Here is a 16,460-nt window from a genome sequence, read left to right on the forward strand (position 1 = left end):
GGCACACTCGCACCTAGAATCCAATTAAAAGGGGAGCAGCCAGAGGAAACCCACACAAATGCAGGAAGAACATGCAAACTCCACACAGCAGGTCCACAGCCCAGGTCCAGAATTGAACCCAGGACCCCAGTTCTGTGAGGGAGCAATGCTCACATGCTGTCTGATCACTTTCGTACTCAAAACGTCACCCTTGCACACTCTGACTGGTGGGGCTTTAGGGGTATCAAAGGAAGTAGCTCCCCAGCTTTCTCCACCCACACAAAGCCCAAGTGTTTTCTTAAGTGTCTAGACCCCAGCTCAGCGCCATATTTGCAAGCATTCCCAGCCGTGAGTGGCGAAGTTGGCAGAACTTTGCAAGTTGGAGTCTTGGAATGCAAAATGTTTTTTTTTCCCCCACACTGGGACTCCAAAGACACGCTGTAAACTCAAAACTCACAACTCACGATGAATAAAGCCTCTGTCTGCAAGAATCCCTTAGTACCTGGCAGTAGGAAAGCTCAGCTGGTTTTGGTCAAAAAGAGCTCCTTTCTACATAGAGGGTTGGCATGGAGAGAGGAAAGGCAAACAAGAACTACTGCAAACAGTATTAAAATAAATTGTGTTTAGGCCATGAAGCACATGGTCTGGGACATGGAAACAGGCCCCCAGTGTGTCTAGTATTGACTGATAAAGTGCCTATAGATTATTTGACAGAATCAGAATGAATGTGCAATGAATTTAATACATGAAAATAAAAATCACGGTTCACCAGCAGGATCAGCCGTTTATTCTAGCAGGAGTCGAGCGGCACACTACAGCCAGGAACTGAGCAGGTTGTGGTAGGGAGGGAGGAGGGGGAAGGGTTCCCTCCCAGTGTGGCTGTACTCAGTTAGGGTCACGGCATTGTCAGACAGTGCCGTCACACCAGACGGCTCAGCCAAATACTTTCTTTCCTACGTTACACGCACCGCATTCTTCATCTCTCAGGGGTTCGAAAGCAGGCTAAATTGCTCGTTTCAGCTGCTGCACACGAGGCACACACTTCTCTCTTCACGCAGCGCACCAACTTTAAAGTGACACCTGCTAATGAGAACAGCCATCTTTCTTTTCCCCATCTGTTAAACAAAAAAAAAAATCATGCGCATCTGTCATGACAAAGTCCTGCTTCTAATGAGGGACCGATATGCAGAAATATGTCAGCAACAACCAGTTCTCAATTAACGGGATCATTTAAACAAAAAAATACCTCAGCGGAGGCACTCATGCTAAAAAAATGTCAACATAAAAACCACATCAGTGATACTACTAGGAAAAATGTAAGATGCCCCATATCTTTGCTTATTAAAAACAGATCATTTTCCCTCAAGAATAAATAAGTCAGCCACCCTTCCCCTTTATTGTTAATTCCAGATACCTAACATGACAGTAAACAAACTATAAGCCAACAAAGTCACAAAACAATCACAAGCAAGGATTCACAGTTGGGTGAAAAAGTCCTTTTGTCCACAGTTTTAACAGACAGGGAGGCAAATGCTCTTTTAGAACGAACTGGACGAAATCACAACAGCTGCCCTTCCTAGCCTTCCTTGTTTACTAGCCTTAGTGCTATTACAGGTGCAGTTCGTGACAGCTCAGGGACAGTCAATCAGTGACTGTCCTTCTCCCATCTCACAGTCCAAGTCACGATCCACATCATCATATCCATTATATCTGAAGAATTCCTGGGTTCTCTTCGGCGTTGGTCAGCACTTCAAAATGACCTTGAAACCCATTTACAGAATGACAAGAATTACTGACGACTGCACAATATTGCCTTGTCTGTCAAATACACTCTCCGTCTCGCATTCCTCTTTCAAATGAAAATGCACAACGGCTTAGTAAATCGACGTTTTTATTCCCAAAGTTTCTAAAATTACAGGCTCCGTTTTCAGCCTGGTTTAAATTAGTGCCTTCTTTTCTGTTCGCTTTTCTTTCACAGCGAAAGAATGACAGCAGCAGTCGGCTCGGAGGGTTCGGCACTAATTACACAGCAGTGCTCGCAGACGTACAGGAATTTCCTTCAGTGACTATTTTTGTTTTCACAGTGCAGCAACAAAAAGGCTGCTTTCCCCCCCTCTCTGTCTCCTGTAGTTAAAATCCAGAGTAACGAGCCCAGCTTTCTGGAAGAGGAGAGGAAAAAAACTCCACTTCCTCAGGGCCAAAACAGAAAGACCATAAAGCTGAGCCAATTCCTAGTGACTAACACCAGTACTTTTGAAGATATTATACAGGAATTTTGACCTTTTCTTTCTCTAAAGATGTAATAAAAAAGATAAATTGGAGGGAAGGATTTCTGGCATGTTCTTTATGCTAGTAAAAACAGCGTCTTTCAGACAGCTGCTGAAATATGCTGTCATAAAAGAGGTAAATTTGTGAAAAAGTCTCACTCATCCAATTTACATCGTTTTTCATAACACAAGAATTTTAGATTCAGTGCATAACATCCCCAAACCAAGAATGTAACATTCCTCTTCTTCCAACATTCCTGACAGGGCAGTTTTTGTTTCAGAGGAATTATTCCCCCCTGGGACCGTGATTAGTTCTTCAAACCCTCACTCAGATCTCCAGAGTGGCACGCCGTCCGGACTGAATGGAACTGGCGCCCCTAGGCCACCCCCTCTTACAACAGGGGTACCCCTCTCAGTCTGCGGATGGCGTTGGCCAGTCGCTTGGCCAGCCCCCCGCTGGGCTCTTCCACTTGGAAGCTGCGGGTCAGCAGATTGTACAGGGAGCCGTAGCCCACGGCGACCACGGTGCAGGTCAGGCAGATGACATTGTAGGGCATGCTGAAGTCTGGGGTGGGCAGGTTCACCAGCAGGGGCTCGGTGTACACCCGTACGAAGTAGCTCGATTCCTCCATGCACGGGAAGCTGGAGAAGGGGCAAAGACAAGTGTCAGCCAGCTTGGCACGGCCCAGTGCCGAGGAAGCTGTTGCCTGGCTGCCCTCAATATAATCCACCATACTGCTAACAAAACCTCTCCCGTTTTAAACCCGTTTCTGTGGGCTCAGCCAGTGAGGAGGGTGTCTATAGCAAATTATAACAAACCTTAAGCTCCTCCATCATCATTCACTTCCTTTTTTACACTAAAGAAGCAGAACCAAAAATGAAAAAATGACAGTGAGAAACGACTCGAGTAGTTTCTTGATCAGGTCTGGTCATTTGGGTTTTGCAGAAAAGAGAGAATACAACCTTCCTTGCGAAGCATAGATGTTGAAAATGTCAGCAGCCATCAGCATAAAGAATCAGTTATCCATGATTTTTACCATACCTTGTAAACTTTGTAACGCAAGAGGTTAAAATACTTTTGAATCCCCTCAGGATTTAAACCTCTAAGTACAAGATGCATACATTTTCAGTCACAAGTGTGTCGGATTGAATCTCATAACTGGATAGATCTTTAGAAAGGTCATCACATTACTGCTCATCGCAGATACCACTTTGTTATGAGGGAATGTCACTCGCTGTTCTGAGTGACAGTTAGAAAGTACGCCTGTTATAATCTCACAGTGTTGCTACAATGCCACTGTGAACATATCTAAAAGCCGTGTTAATCGCTATGACGACGTCGCTGTAACCTCTTCCCGGAGCGCACAAGCGCCCTTAGGCATCAGCCTCTATACTCACAAGCTGGTGAAAAGGGGGCGGTCCTTCGTCCTGTTGGTGTCCATGGCAACGACACTTGGCACAAGGGCACTAAGAACAGATGAACTAGAACACAAGAGAAAGGATCCGTCAGTACAATTACTGTCCCGAGAAAGAAGATGGAGTCGACTCTGCGCAGACTTGTTTTATGACCGCCCAATGGATCAGGGTTAATCCAGCTGCGGTGTAACAACCTGAACAACCTCCTTGTGCCGCAACAGCTTTCCGCGTCCTCTCGCTACCCCACCGAAAACGAAGCACAAATTCGTGGGCGAAAGGAAGAGGCCCGGTCTCACTGCCTCTGCCTCTTCACCTGTCCGGTCCAGCTCGCCTCACTGCACCAAAACGCCGCTGCAAACCTCACCCAACATAGAAGCCGTGGTTGGGGTCAGGGGTGTACTCCGTCCACTTCAGCAGGGCCCTCTCAAACTGCACGGTAACCTTGGTGACGGAGTTGGGAGGAAGCTGCACTAACATTTCCAGCAGATGGGGGCGCTGACGGTCCTTCGATGGCTGGTAGTGGATATAGCCTGATCAAAAAGATACTCTGTGACAAACTGTTTTCCATTTACATATCTGATCTTTATCACCTTGCACACCACACACGCCTGTGATGTTTAGAATTTGGCACTTTTAAGACAAACGCATGGTTATGGAAAGCATAAAAAATTATAAAGGAACAAGTAATAGGTTTATTCCATGCTGAAAAGAGAAGAGAGAAAACACAACGTTTCAAGTAGCTTCTTCACACACCTGAAGAAAACTTCACAGCCGAAACATTGTTTCTCTTTTCAGCATGGAATAAACCTATTACTTGTTCCTTTGCAGCCTATGCTTGCTGACGCAGCTACCCATCTAAAAAATTATAAAGTTTGATAAAACAAAAACAATGAAAGGACATGCGAAAAGTGAAATCAACTCCACCTAGTGGTAAATGAGTGCATGCCAATGGAAAACAAAACAATTGGATCTTGTTTAATTACTTTGAATAAGTGCACATTATTATTGGAGAGTGATGCTTAGTTAAGGGTGGTATTTACTGTAGCTGAAGGCTGCAGCCCATATTTAAAGCTTAGTCAATATTTGTTACAAAAAAAGCCTATGCGTCGTTTCAATGCTGCTGGTAACTCGTCTTCTATAAATATAAGAGTCAATAATATATTTTAATAATATATTTCAATAGTTGATGAGAATAATCCAACTATAACAGCATCATGTTGGCCAGTCTGTCCACCAGAAATGAAACGTAAAAAAACAGCTTTTAAGTAGCCTGTTTGCTTTTTTATGTTTTGTATAAAAGATGTGAAACACGTCATATGATATTGATAAGACTTATATAACATATAAATATAATTACTAATAACAATAAATGGGTGCAGCAGACAGCCTTGTCTTTTCACAGTGCTGGAGCCCTGGGTTTAATTTCAGACCCTGGTGGTGTCCGTGAGGAGTTCCACATGTGTTTGTGTGGACGTCCTCCCAAAAAGACACTGAAAATACTGCTGGGAGGTTAACGGGCTTGGGAAAATTGGTGCTGGTGCGAGCGTGCGTCTGTGTGTATGGCCTGGCGTTCAGTTCAGGGTATACCCCCACCCTGAGCATATTGCTTGATGGGGTAGGGTCACCCGCGACCCTGTACTGGATGAAGCAGTGAGAAAACGGATGGCTGGATATTTAGAAATACTCCCAGCGGAGCCCGAGGCCCGAGGCTCTTCCCTGCAGTGAGACAGCCTGTGAGCTGCGAGTCTCTGTGACACAAAGCTCCGCATGTGTTGCTTCCTCACTGTCTCATTGCTCTTCCAGCTAACGAGTGCCCTGCTACTAAACTAACACACGCAAATGGGAATGATTATCTTGGCCACACCTTTTCCATTTATAAAAGGGTGACCCGTCATTTCAAGAAGGAACGACAGCGTTCCGTCGCGGGTCAACTCAAAGCAACACAGAGATTGAAAGACCCTGTTGCAATAAGGAAAAGTTAAAGCCCCATTTCGGGAGCTCGATCCGGTTTCTCCTGCGTGTGGGGGGGGGGGGGGTCGGGACGGCGGCGGGGGACGGGCGAGACTCACTGGGCGTGTTCTCCCGGCCCTTGCTGGTGACGGACAGGGTGTGGACGTACAGGCGCAGGTACCAGGGCACCGTCTCCAGCAGCAGCGCGGGGAAGGCGCGGAACGGGTGGCTGTTGTAGACGAGGGTGTGAATCTCGCCCGTCTGCAGCCCGTAGCCGCCCACGTAGCGCTCCGCGTGGAGCAGGGGCCGCAGGAAGTGCCCTGGAAGAAATACCGCCCGGTGAGAAAGGCTGCATCTCTTCATCAGTATCTTTTCTGTGTGTTGAGATCTTACCAGCGCAATGAAGAACTTTTAACATGGCATCCTCTGATTTCAGCTCTACAGCTTTGCCTGTACATACCAATACTGTCTGCACTTTTTGATGCTTCTCTAAGTACTAACAGATTAAAACTGTATCAACATCAAAGTCCTTTCCAGAGCCAGATTCCGCATCTTTTAATGATAGAGTATGTTTCTGCTACCTACAAGTAACATTCTGCTAGTCTGGATTAAATCCGTCATGTTTTCTCAATCTTGTCAACTGGCCAATTCCTTTTGAACATCCACTTTAGTTTTTTTACTAATCCTCCTGCTTGGGTATCATTTGTGAATGTGTAACTTAATTGACTGACTACGCCAAAATCCAGTTCACTGATTTAAATGAAGATGAATGGTGTTGTAATACTCATCCCTGTGGCATTTCACTCATGTTGCCACCCTGGAAAATACGAAGGGGACGTTCAGAAAGCTCTTTAAAAAGGGCAGAAGCTCCACTCCGTGTGCCACCACAGCCTGAAGGACTCCCGTTTCGAAACTAACTCATCAGTCTTAACCTTAGACAAGGAAGTCTGGTCTGCCCAGAAAATCCAGTTACGAACACAGAACGGTCTGTTCATTCACATTACCAAAACATTTTTCCTCACACCCACTGCGTACACAGCAATGCCAAGAATAGCTTGTCAGCATCAGGTGTTTGGCCACCCTGCTGTCTGACAGAGGGATCTCACCACTGTCCTGGGACTTCCACTTGAGGAGGATGTTGAGAGAGCGGTGGGTGCCAAAGGATTCGGGGTTCAGGAGGTCGTAGACGGTGTAGTTCCTGCGGTCCCCCAACACCGCAGCCTGCGTCAGCGAGGGGGAGGCCGGGTTGAGCTCAAAGAGCTCCCCCTGCAGGACAGGATGAAAAGAGCTCTTGAACTGAACCGTTGCGCACAGATCCCAGTGACTGACTGGCCGAGGTGCCGAGGGGCCTCTCACCTGGGTGTTGTCCGTGACGTCAACATACACTTTGCTGGAGGAGGCCAGCGGACAGGGCTCGGTCAGGGTGCGAGAGAACATCTTAAACAGGGACCACTCTGCAGGGAAGAAGGAGAACGTCAACCAGCAGTGGCAACCCCCAAAGCGATCTCCCCTAACACCTTCCAGCATGAACAAGAATAGCTCTGGTCACACTGGTGTGTACAAGAAATTAATATGAGTACACACATATATAAACAGTTACTTTTTTAAATAGCAAAGCGTGACACACATTTCTATGCGACTCTTCTCGAAGCCCCCCCCCGGCCAGCTGCGCCCCGTTCCTCACCTCTCTTGCCCTGCCCAGAGGCGTGCAAGTCGAACACCACGCTCAGGGTCTGCCGCAGTTCCCACGCCGTGCTCCGGCACGCTCCGTCCTGAAACAGGCAGAGCTGAGGCACTCACTCGGCACTCCGAGACGGAGCACGGTTACAGCCCGCTGGCACCAGGGCGGTCCCCGAGAAACAACGCTAATCGACAAGCCACCGGCAGCAAAGAGATCCAGAACTTCAAGGGGCTTCCACCACAACACTCTACTCAAACGTAAAATGCATCACTGTGATTTTTTTTATTTGATCTTTTATGGCTAAGGTAACGATACTAACTGTTTCAGATTATCTGGCACTGAACTCTAACTCTCACCATAACTGCCTAAATGTAATCTTTGACACTAAGGGTGAATATTCCACCACTTGTTCTCTCTGTAACATCAGCCGGATACACACTGCCTGCCACATCTGCATAAAGCTTTATACACAGCTGGTAATCTACAGCAGTTGTGTCTGTGAAGTGTAATCTGTTCCCCTCTCTCTGGCACAGGTAGCTCGAGCTCCTCAACTTCTCCACCATCTCTTTATTCTTGTACATTATATAGCATGGACACCAAAGGAAACACAACTAATTCAAAAAATACGCAGCAGATTATATATAAAAATATCAGTAGGCAATAATAACCCCCTCAAAGACTTTTTCTAATTCTATTTTTCTCATTTTTTTTAAATCCATGTTTTGAATCTGAAATAATTATGAATATATATTGGTCTATTTTGCTCTTTTGTGATAAATCACATCTTAGTTCCATTATATTGTTGTCACACCATCTATTAAGCAGAATCCGCACGCTGTGCAGCGAAGGTCGATGAAATTGCCTTGCAGAGCAGATCTTTTTGGCGATGGTATTGTATGAAGGACTGCCGAGGATGCAGAGCCGCCTGACCTTTGACCTTCTCTTCTGCGGACTGCAGCAGCGACGGGTGTCAGACGCTCGCACAATACGCGCCCCAAAACAACATGTCTTAGATCCGACTTTACCTGGCACACAGGGCGGATGTGGACGGCCTGCGAGTGGAAGCTGGTGTGGAAAAGCTTCTCGGACTTCAGCAGCATGGCAATGCCAGTCTGGGGGCAGAGGCAGGGGAAATGACGCTTGTGTGCAAGATCTGAGCTTTCTACAGGGCAGGGCATCACCCCTGTTTATAGCATCCTTATAAAACAGTAATCGAGGAAACATATTTGAGACAATGCCAATTAAATGTCATCCCAGGGACGTTGTGCACTGCTCTTAAAGGCATTATTCTTAGTCCTTAAATAAGTCTAGGACAGGGGGAGTCGATGCAAATCAAATCAAGTCCCTGCACAAACAAGCCTGAACTAGCACGGTTTCCAAATGTTCATGACTTACAAAAAGAAGCTCATTTTGGAAGCTGGTGTGAATTACCATTGTGGGCATAGCTGATTAAGACTTTATTAACTGATGAGAGTAACTTACTGCGTGACTCCACATTCACACCAATATTTAAACTGGTTTATGCTAACATTTACAGAAAATCGATAGAATAAGCATGCTTTTTTTTGCATTGATGACAAAGATGAAGAGATTTTCAACTTATTTCATTCACTTCAGAAAACAAATACCAAGTCGTGCTCTGGTGTATTCATATTTCATATTTAAAGGATTTTTTTCAGTGTCTCCTTACCTTAGAACCACAAGGCAGCAGCTTTTTCCATGGGGTGAGGTTCTCCGTGCACACAATCTCCCGCGGCAACACAGCGTAGCGCAGGAACCGGTGCTCAGTCACTGAACACACAGAGCAGACCATCAGCACAAACAGCAGATGCTCTACAATTTCTGTATCTGCTGATCAGGCACTGCACACACACAGCAGACACTCTAAAACTTTTACTCCTGCTGAAAATCTGAGGCAGATAATTTCACAAGCCTCTGTTGCAGTCAAGGTATGTGCTTAATGGTCAGATATGGAAGGCACAAGAAGCTCACTCAGTTAGGATGATGTGTCTTACCATTTTACGAGGCAAAAATATACATATAATGGTCCTCTTCTACAACAAGGGCATCTATCAAACCCAGGTGCAAAACAATTGTGAAAACTACCCTATATATGACTCACCGTTCCCAATTCCCAGAGGTTTGAAGGAGGCGCTTGGCTGGACTGTGTTGGTGGAGTCAATAAAATTGAGGGAGGCGCAGAAGATCCCTGACAGTACATTAGTCAGCTCCTTCCAGGCCCTGTCCACACTGTAACACAGCAATCCCAAGCTCAGTTACTGAACAGCCCTGTCCAGGCAGCACATGTGCACGAATGCCTTTGTTGTGACCGACTGGACTGACCCTTTCATTCTTTTAAGGCTGTCGACTCTTGACGGCAGGCAGTGTTCAATTTCTCCTATTGTGCCACACCGACACCGAATCAAAAAACGGGACCTTCCCCCCCCCCCCCCCAACTTAACATGCGGTTGAAAATGATCAAAATAGTTTGAAATGTATCCTGGAGCCCTGTGCAGATTTGGTCAAACTTTCCCCAGAACAGGGTACGCATAGCTGGTGGGCATTTCGCATTACTTTCCTGCGTCCACCCTGCCTGTACACCGCTTTAATATTTCAGATTGTTTTTTATGTGGCACTGACGTAGACTGCCTAGTCATTATTATTTAGGCTTCCGGATTTTGGCACATTGTTCCAAGCACTAACACTTAACGAAAATGTCTATATTGTGTGTTGCCCTGGATGAGGCAGATCTATAGGCAAATGAATAACAAAATGGAATGAAGGAGTTTGTGATCGTTGTTCATCCCATTCTCAGGACAGTGGGGCGTGAGGCCTGATCAAACCAAGAACACCGAGAGAGGAGGCGCTCACTCCGAAACGCTGTCCTGGAACCAGACCCAAAGCTCGGCACCAGGGGGCGCTGGCAGGAACGGCTGTCCCCACTGCAGGGTCCTCCAGTAGCCCTGGGTGAAGGAGATGTGCAGCTCGCGCACGGAGAACTTGGAGATGACCTGGCCCAGGGACTTAGGGAACAGCCTGTAGTGAGACACTGAAGTCAGAAGGAAGAGCAAATGTCAGGCTCAACTTAAACTATCGACTGAAAAACATTGACTCTAGTGTAGTGCTTTTACGAGCCTAGACTGCATTATCCATTCATCCACTTTCTTACTGCTTTATTCAGTACAAGGATGCCAGCAAGCAACAGGCACAAAGTGGGATACACCCTGGATGGGATGCCAGTCCATCACTGAGCTGACACAAACACAGAGACGCACACACTCACACCAGGACAGTTTTCCCAGAAGTCAATTAACCCACCAGCATGTCTTTGGACTATGGAAGTAAACTGGAGCCCCCAGAGAAAACCCAGGTGAACATGGGGTGAACATCCAAACTCCACACAGACAGAAACCCAGGAATTGAACCCAGGGCCCCAGCAGTGCGAGGCAGCAATGCTAATCATTGTGCCACCTTACACTGCATTAGATTTCTATCTAATCGCAATTTTCTAAACTGAAGTCTGGGACCCGAAGGCTCAATCGTAAAATAAGTCTGACTCCCTTTAGAATGCAGAACGGGAGTCATGTTTAAAATAAGAGATGCTGATTTTTGGAACAGCACCGCTAAGCCATGTTGTGAATGGTACAGTATGTCCCCGGAAGTACTGGGAATCTTAAATTAATGTGAGGGCAAGCTTTTTCTCGGCAGCAACCGTTTTATGTGCTGCAAACATTACTAAGGAATTCATGGAGTGATCTGCAATTACGAAGTGTGATATGAATAACCTATGTTTTGTTTTTAGTTAATTATAGGGAGTTAATAAATATCAGTGGCGCACTAAATTTATTTGTTCCTCTTACCCTTTTTCCCCTGATGGAAGAAGTCTGTATCCCACCGGGTGCGAAACTGGAAGCTGGAGTAAACATCTCCGGTTGGTAAAGGTCTGATCACCAGCTCCTCCTGAAACTCATCTCGTGTCCGTTCAGGTTCGGTCTTCGGCGGCACCGAACTGTCCGCCGTGTCAGGGGGCCCATCTTCGTTCTCTGGGGGTTCGGTTCGGTCTAATCTAACTTCAGAGGGCTCCCACTGACTCTCCGATTCAGTGCGGGGGGACGTCTCCGGCTGCCTTTCTTCAACATGATCATTCTTGTCCAGTTGCGATGCAATGGTATCAGCGGAATCCTTAAGCAACTCGGAGCTTCTTCCTGTTTGTGCCCGGTCCGGTTCTGCTGTAGAGACCACATAACCACCTACGATCACCACTGCCAACAATACCACACTGCACCTGCAAGCTGCCATTTTCCCCTTCCAGACAACTTCCGTGCTTCTGACGAGGCCAGAATTAGCCAATCAGATTTCAAGTGAGTTGTTCTGGTACCATAGATATAAAATGGCGAGAGATTCTCTCTTGAAGGTTCTAAAGCGGACGCCATCTTTCTGCAGTCACAGAGTGCCTATATAGAATCAAGATTCTTTGCTTAGGTATCTCATGCATAAGCAGAGCTGGCTATAGAGAGGTATAGAAGACATATTTCAAAATCTGAATACATGATATACATAAACTGTAGAAACCACATACTGAAATCACCCCTCACTGTAGTCCACTTTCAATCAATGAAGCAGTACAAGCACTATCAGTGGACTGTAGTAATAAATAAACAATGAATGTGTAATCAATACTGTTTAATAAGCACACTCTGCTTTATAGTTTAGATAATTTGAATGAATTTACCTGATTAGCGACACACAGGGACACTTCATAATCAGAAATCTCTCGGTCAATATGTATTCAAAACCAAGGGCGTGTTAAAACACTTATTTTATTTCAGTTTCATTTAGGGCACATTAGGAACAGAAATTTGTATATTTTCATTAATTACCCTGTATCACATTTTTGATTTGAGAATAAAAATATATATTTGTTTTCTACCTGTTTTGTTGATATAGGGCCATCTTTGGCCTCAGTAAAATATTTTCAAGATTGTAAGAACCGTAAAATCAATGTTTACATCCTAAAAACATGGTAAGAATAAACATATATTTTTCAATTAGAAAATAAAAAATGCTGCTATAGTCCACAGTGTGGCATATCCTCTAATATACAGTAATATACTGTAATAATATCATAAGGAACAAGTAAAGGTTTATTCCATGCTAAAAAGAGAGGAAAAGAAACACAACATTTCAGCTGTGGAGCCCACACCCAAAGAAGGCTCCACAGCCAAAACATTGTGTTTGCTCTGTTTTCGCGTGGAATAAACCTTTACTTGTTCCTTTGCAGCCTACACATGTTGACGCGGCTCCCTACTTGAACTACTGTAATAGTATCACAGCTAGATTTCAGGGTGGCATGTTAGTTCAATTCCTGGGGTGCTATCCGTGTGGATGTTTGTATTTTCTCCCCATATTTGCACGGGCTTTCTCCCACAGTTCCAGACATACTACCAGACATACTGGTAGGTTAATTGGCTTTTGGGAAAACAGGCCCTGGTGTGAGTGTGTGCACGTCTGAGTTCTGTCTGTCCAGTCCAGGGTGTACCCTGCCTTGTGCCTGTTGCTTGCTGGGATAGACTCCAACTCCCCTGCCACCCTGTAGTTGAAAAAGTGGTTAGAAAATGAATGGATGTGCAGAATCCTGTCATGGACTTTTTGTTTCATTTTCACAGAAATTTGGATAACTAATATTAAGGCAGACTCTCAGTGATGTGCAATAGTTAATCTGGCCCTAAACATCCTTATTTCTACCATTTACAAGAGGCACTAATTAACAGATTAACTCATTGTGCTACATGAAGAATTATGTTATCAAAAGTCCTAAAGAGCAATTGAGGCAACAAACATGGATGGACAGCATTTTTTTCTATCTTTAATTTCCATGCCAATTTCAGTGCTGTTTGTCTAATGATCTATATTCAACAAACATTTGTTACCAGTCTTACATTTTTAAAGTTTTTCTAAACTGCTGCTTTCAAATCAGTGTGACCCAGTGTGTGTGTGTGAATAGTTTTCATCCACATTCCTTTTTTATTGTTTCACTACAGAGCTCTGTGTGTGGCTGCCCACACAGTCTGAAGGGTGCCGTAGGGTCACTGATTCAGCATGGATTATCTATGTCCTGTTTGAGTGTGTACTTCAATATCCCTGGAACTCCTTTCAGAAAAAAAGGGCGGCTTTATTTTGTGGCTGTGTTAAAATATTCCCTGCTGTCCGTAGAAAGTACAGTCTAACAAATGCAATAAAAGATCACATTACGAGATGAAGCTCTTAGGAGTTTAGCCAGAAAATCAATTTCACTGACCTGCTAGTACAATATTTAATAGGAAGCTTTTCAATGAAGTGTGTTTTGCCACTGGAGAATGGTTTAAATGTCATAGGAGATGCATGTACAAGATCTGTCTTTTAATCACATTCCACAGTTCTGGCTGGAACACTGGACTATGAGAAACAGACTTCAAAGAGGTCAAAAACACCTTAAAGATGCATTGATATTGATATTGAAACATAACAAAAATCTAATCTTATTTACCCAGTAAAAAAATAAGAGTGTAGTTTGTACACTAAACACACAGATAATGAACAGCTATAGCATAGTGGATGGGGTAACCCTAAACTATGAGAATCATTAGAAAGAGCCCCAGTCTCCCCAGAATTTAAACTGAGGAGGGCTGAGACCATTTTTGATGGTGACTTTAAATGAGAGGATCCAGGAATTTCTAGAGCTAAAAGCAAGTACGTTAAAACTAGGGCATGGGAAATACATCCAACATGATCAATGGAACAGAGCCTTTTTTTACTTCATCAGTGAAAACAGCAAATCACTACTGCTGCGGAGTCCGAACCACTTGGACAGACGACCTCCAGCCTGGGACTCTGCTCCAGCACCCTGAGTGATCCCATAGACTGATGAGGTTCTGGCTGCACTCAGTGGACCGCCGGGTCCTGTGATTGAACACAGTCAGTGTTCTCAGAACCTTTTAGAACTGCATGTTTCTGTTACAGCATGTAGACTACTTATCACATCACATCATAGAGGCTCACAGACTACTAGTCATTGGGAGGGATGTCCATTTATTTAGCTAGTTAACAGACATCTTTCCCACTCTCTGTGGTATTCTCGGGTTATCGTGCTTCACTAACACCTTATCACACAGCTGATATCTCTGAATTTCGTCGTGTTAGGTATCTGACTTTTATTTCTCCTACGGAGATTCAGCACAGCTCATATAGATTTTATTGTACCGACGTCTTCATTTTTTAATTATTATGAATTGGACACGTGGCCATTAGAAGAAATGCTGAGGGGGCATTCAGTTTTTCTGCCGATCTCGTCAGTTTGCGTTGTACACGGACGGGGAAGGAGACTTCCTCATGAACCACCCCCCCGCGCCCTTACCCAATATTTCTCCGCTCGACAGTAACTCTGCACCTCCCCCGCCCCCGTTAAATGTACTTATTTTATGTGCTTCTTTTTTATGCCCTTTGAATCCTTCAGTCGATCGATCTGTCTCTCTGCTTGGTACCCCCATCCCCTTCCCCCTGCCAAATGTCTTCATTTTCCAAGCCTCCTCTTTCCGCCGCTCGACCCCGCCCCCCGCCTCTCTCTGTTGGCTCAGCGCAGAGGATGATGGTAGAATCTTCGGGCAGATGCTGTATGATCGGCAGCACACTGAACCAATTTTAGAATTAGACGCTATACTGGAATTAAGGATCCTCACATATCAGAGACTCTATTTTCGGATCTCGGTGGTGGTGGGTTCTTTTTTTTCCCCCTTTTTTTTGTCCCCTCCTTTGCAACGTCATAATGGAACACACCTGGAGTTCCAGAAACGGATTTAGGCGTGATCTAACAGTTCATATGGGGGGCACGCACATATAGATAGTATTATACGTTTTTTTTTGCACAAGGAAAAAAAATATACAAAGGAACCAGTGTACATTCTCGCAGTCATTCATACAGCCATTACCCCCCCTTTTTTCATCACACACACCCACACACTCCAAGGATCTCTCTTCACCCGTGGCTTCATAGATGCTCGAAGCTGCTATTGTCACACCAAATTAAATCCGTGCTAGCGCTGCTTGGTGGTGACCTTGGCTTCCTCTGTGAGGGTTTTCAATATTTTATTCTCTATTCTTCTGCTATCTCCATGGCTACGTCCGATGGAATAGACAGTTGTCTGCTGCAGCGGGGAAGATCTCAAAGTGACCCAAACATCCTCGCCGAATCCAGCATCGATCACGCGCACGGCACAGGTAAGCGGAGCTCGTTGAGGGGGTGGTAGATGTCGTTTCTCGGCTGAAATCTAACGCGGTTTCCTCTTTGACTTTGTGTTGGCTTATTTTCGGGGGAAATAACGTTCCTCCGTACCAGTCGTGCTCTATCCCCACCGATTATGCTGGGCTGGGGACTAACGCGGGCGACCGCACTGGCAAATTAATGCCCTTTATGGTTTATTCTTCCCGTTGATCAGCTGCAGAGTGAATAGAGTGAGGGCTTGAATCCTCTTGACCATGCACAAGCCGTGTTTCTTCTTTAAATTAAATTAATTTTATATGTTAATAAAAAAAACGGAATAATTTCTTTCTTTGCAATATCTTAATGACTTCTGGCGTTGAAGGTGTTGCTTAATTGACTACCCTGTAGTAAGGCGCCCTAGCTGTAAAGATACTCTACGAAGCGGTTCTTATCTGCATTAATATGCTCCCTGTAGCGTGCTGATTGAAAGGCTTTTCTAACATGCATAACCGACGGAGCTTTCAGGAGAGTGGAATACATTTTCACGAGGGTCCGTTCAATCACAACACGGGATTGCCTAGAATTAGCTCATTGCAAAGCTCAGCAAAATGACTCAAAACCGGCCTGCCGTTTCTCCCCTCTCCCCACGGTTTTGCAACGTTACCCTATCAAAGCAATTCGTGCGGTATACTGTACCTGCACTGAAAAATCAGACAGGAAAAAATGAAAATAGCGATCGCCAGCGGGCCTAACCATGACTGCCTTGTGACTTTTCCGGTGATAGGAAAGGGATTTTTCAGGTCCCTTTCATTTCTCATGCAAATCTTTAAGAAGCTTTTCTTAGCCTGTATGTGTTTGTGCGAGAGTGTGAGAGACCACGGTATCCCTGCACAGTATAACGGGTAGGTGACAGGACTGTATGTGAAGAGGC

General features: G+C 45.1%; 2 protein-coding genes across 4 annotated transcripts in view; one reads left to right on the forward strand and one right to left on the reverse strand.

The window, feature by feature from the left end:
• Positions 1-1,352: 1,352 nt before the first annotated feature.
• On the reverse strand, positions 1,353-11,611 carry pigt (phosphatidylinositol glycan anchor biosynthesis, class T). Its single transcript, XM_088608323.1, has 12 exons — positions 11,154-11,611; positions 10,165-10,342; positions 9,416-9,543; positions 8,984-9,084; positions 8,319-8,405; positions 7,297-7,384; positions 6,969-7,066; positions 6,719-6,878; positions 5,732-5,932; positions 4,027-4,192; positions 3,645-3,728; positions 1,353-2,888 (listed from the first exon to the last, which is right to left on the reverse strand). The coding sequence occupies exons 1-12, from the start codon at positions 11,590-11,592 to the stop codon at positions 2,639-2,641; spliced, it is 1,980 nt and encodes a 659-aa protein (XP_088464449.1). The 5' UTR covers positions 11,593-11,611; the 3' UTR covers positions 1,353-2,638.
• A 3,295-nt stretch (positions 11,612-14,906) lies between these two features.
• LOC148648150 (phosphatase and actin regulator 3-like) overlaps positions 14,907-16,460 on the forward strand; it is a 53,883-nt gene continuing 52,329 nt past the window's right edge. Inside the window, exons 1-2 of one of the 3 annotated variants that reach the window (XM_088608282.1) lie at positions 14,907-15,042; positions 15,463-15,546. Coding sequence is in view for 1 of the 3 variants with exons in the window: in XM_088608280.1 (XP_088464406.1) it covers positions 15,441-15,546 (106 nt within the window). In the remaining 2 variants the exon portion in view is untranslated. The other 2 variants (XM_088608283.1, XM_088608280.1) reach the window with 2 other exon arrangements.

This window comes from Lepisosteus platostomus, chromosome 15 (assembly GCF_059453375.1).
Source record: "Lepisosteus platostomus isolate fLepPlt1 chromosome 15, fLepPlt1.hap1, whole genome shotgun sequence".
NCBI lineage: Eukaryota > Metazoa > Chordata > Actinopteri > Semionotiformes > Lepisosteidae > Lepisosteus > Lepisosteus platostomus.

What these genes read in the sequence shown, in the direction of transcription:
- pigt (XM_088608323.1), bottom strand. Translation starts at nt 11,592, where the DNA reads ATGGCAGCTTGCAGGTGCAGTGTGGTATTGTTGGCAGTGGTGATCGTA. An exon ending in TTCCAGGACAGCGTTTCGGA is followed by an intron (nt 9,544 to 10,164) that starts GTGAGCGCCTCC and finishes GCTGTGTTACAG; the next exon opens with TGTGGACAGGGCCTGGAAGG. An exon ending in CTCTGGGCAGGGCAAGAGAG is followed by an intron (nt 7,067 to 7,296) that starts GTGAGGAACGGG and finishes TCTTCCCTGCAG; the next exon opens with AGTGGTCCCTGTTTAAGATG.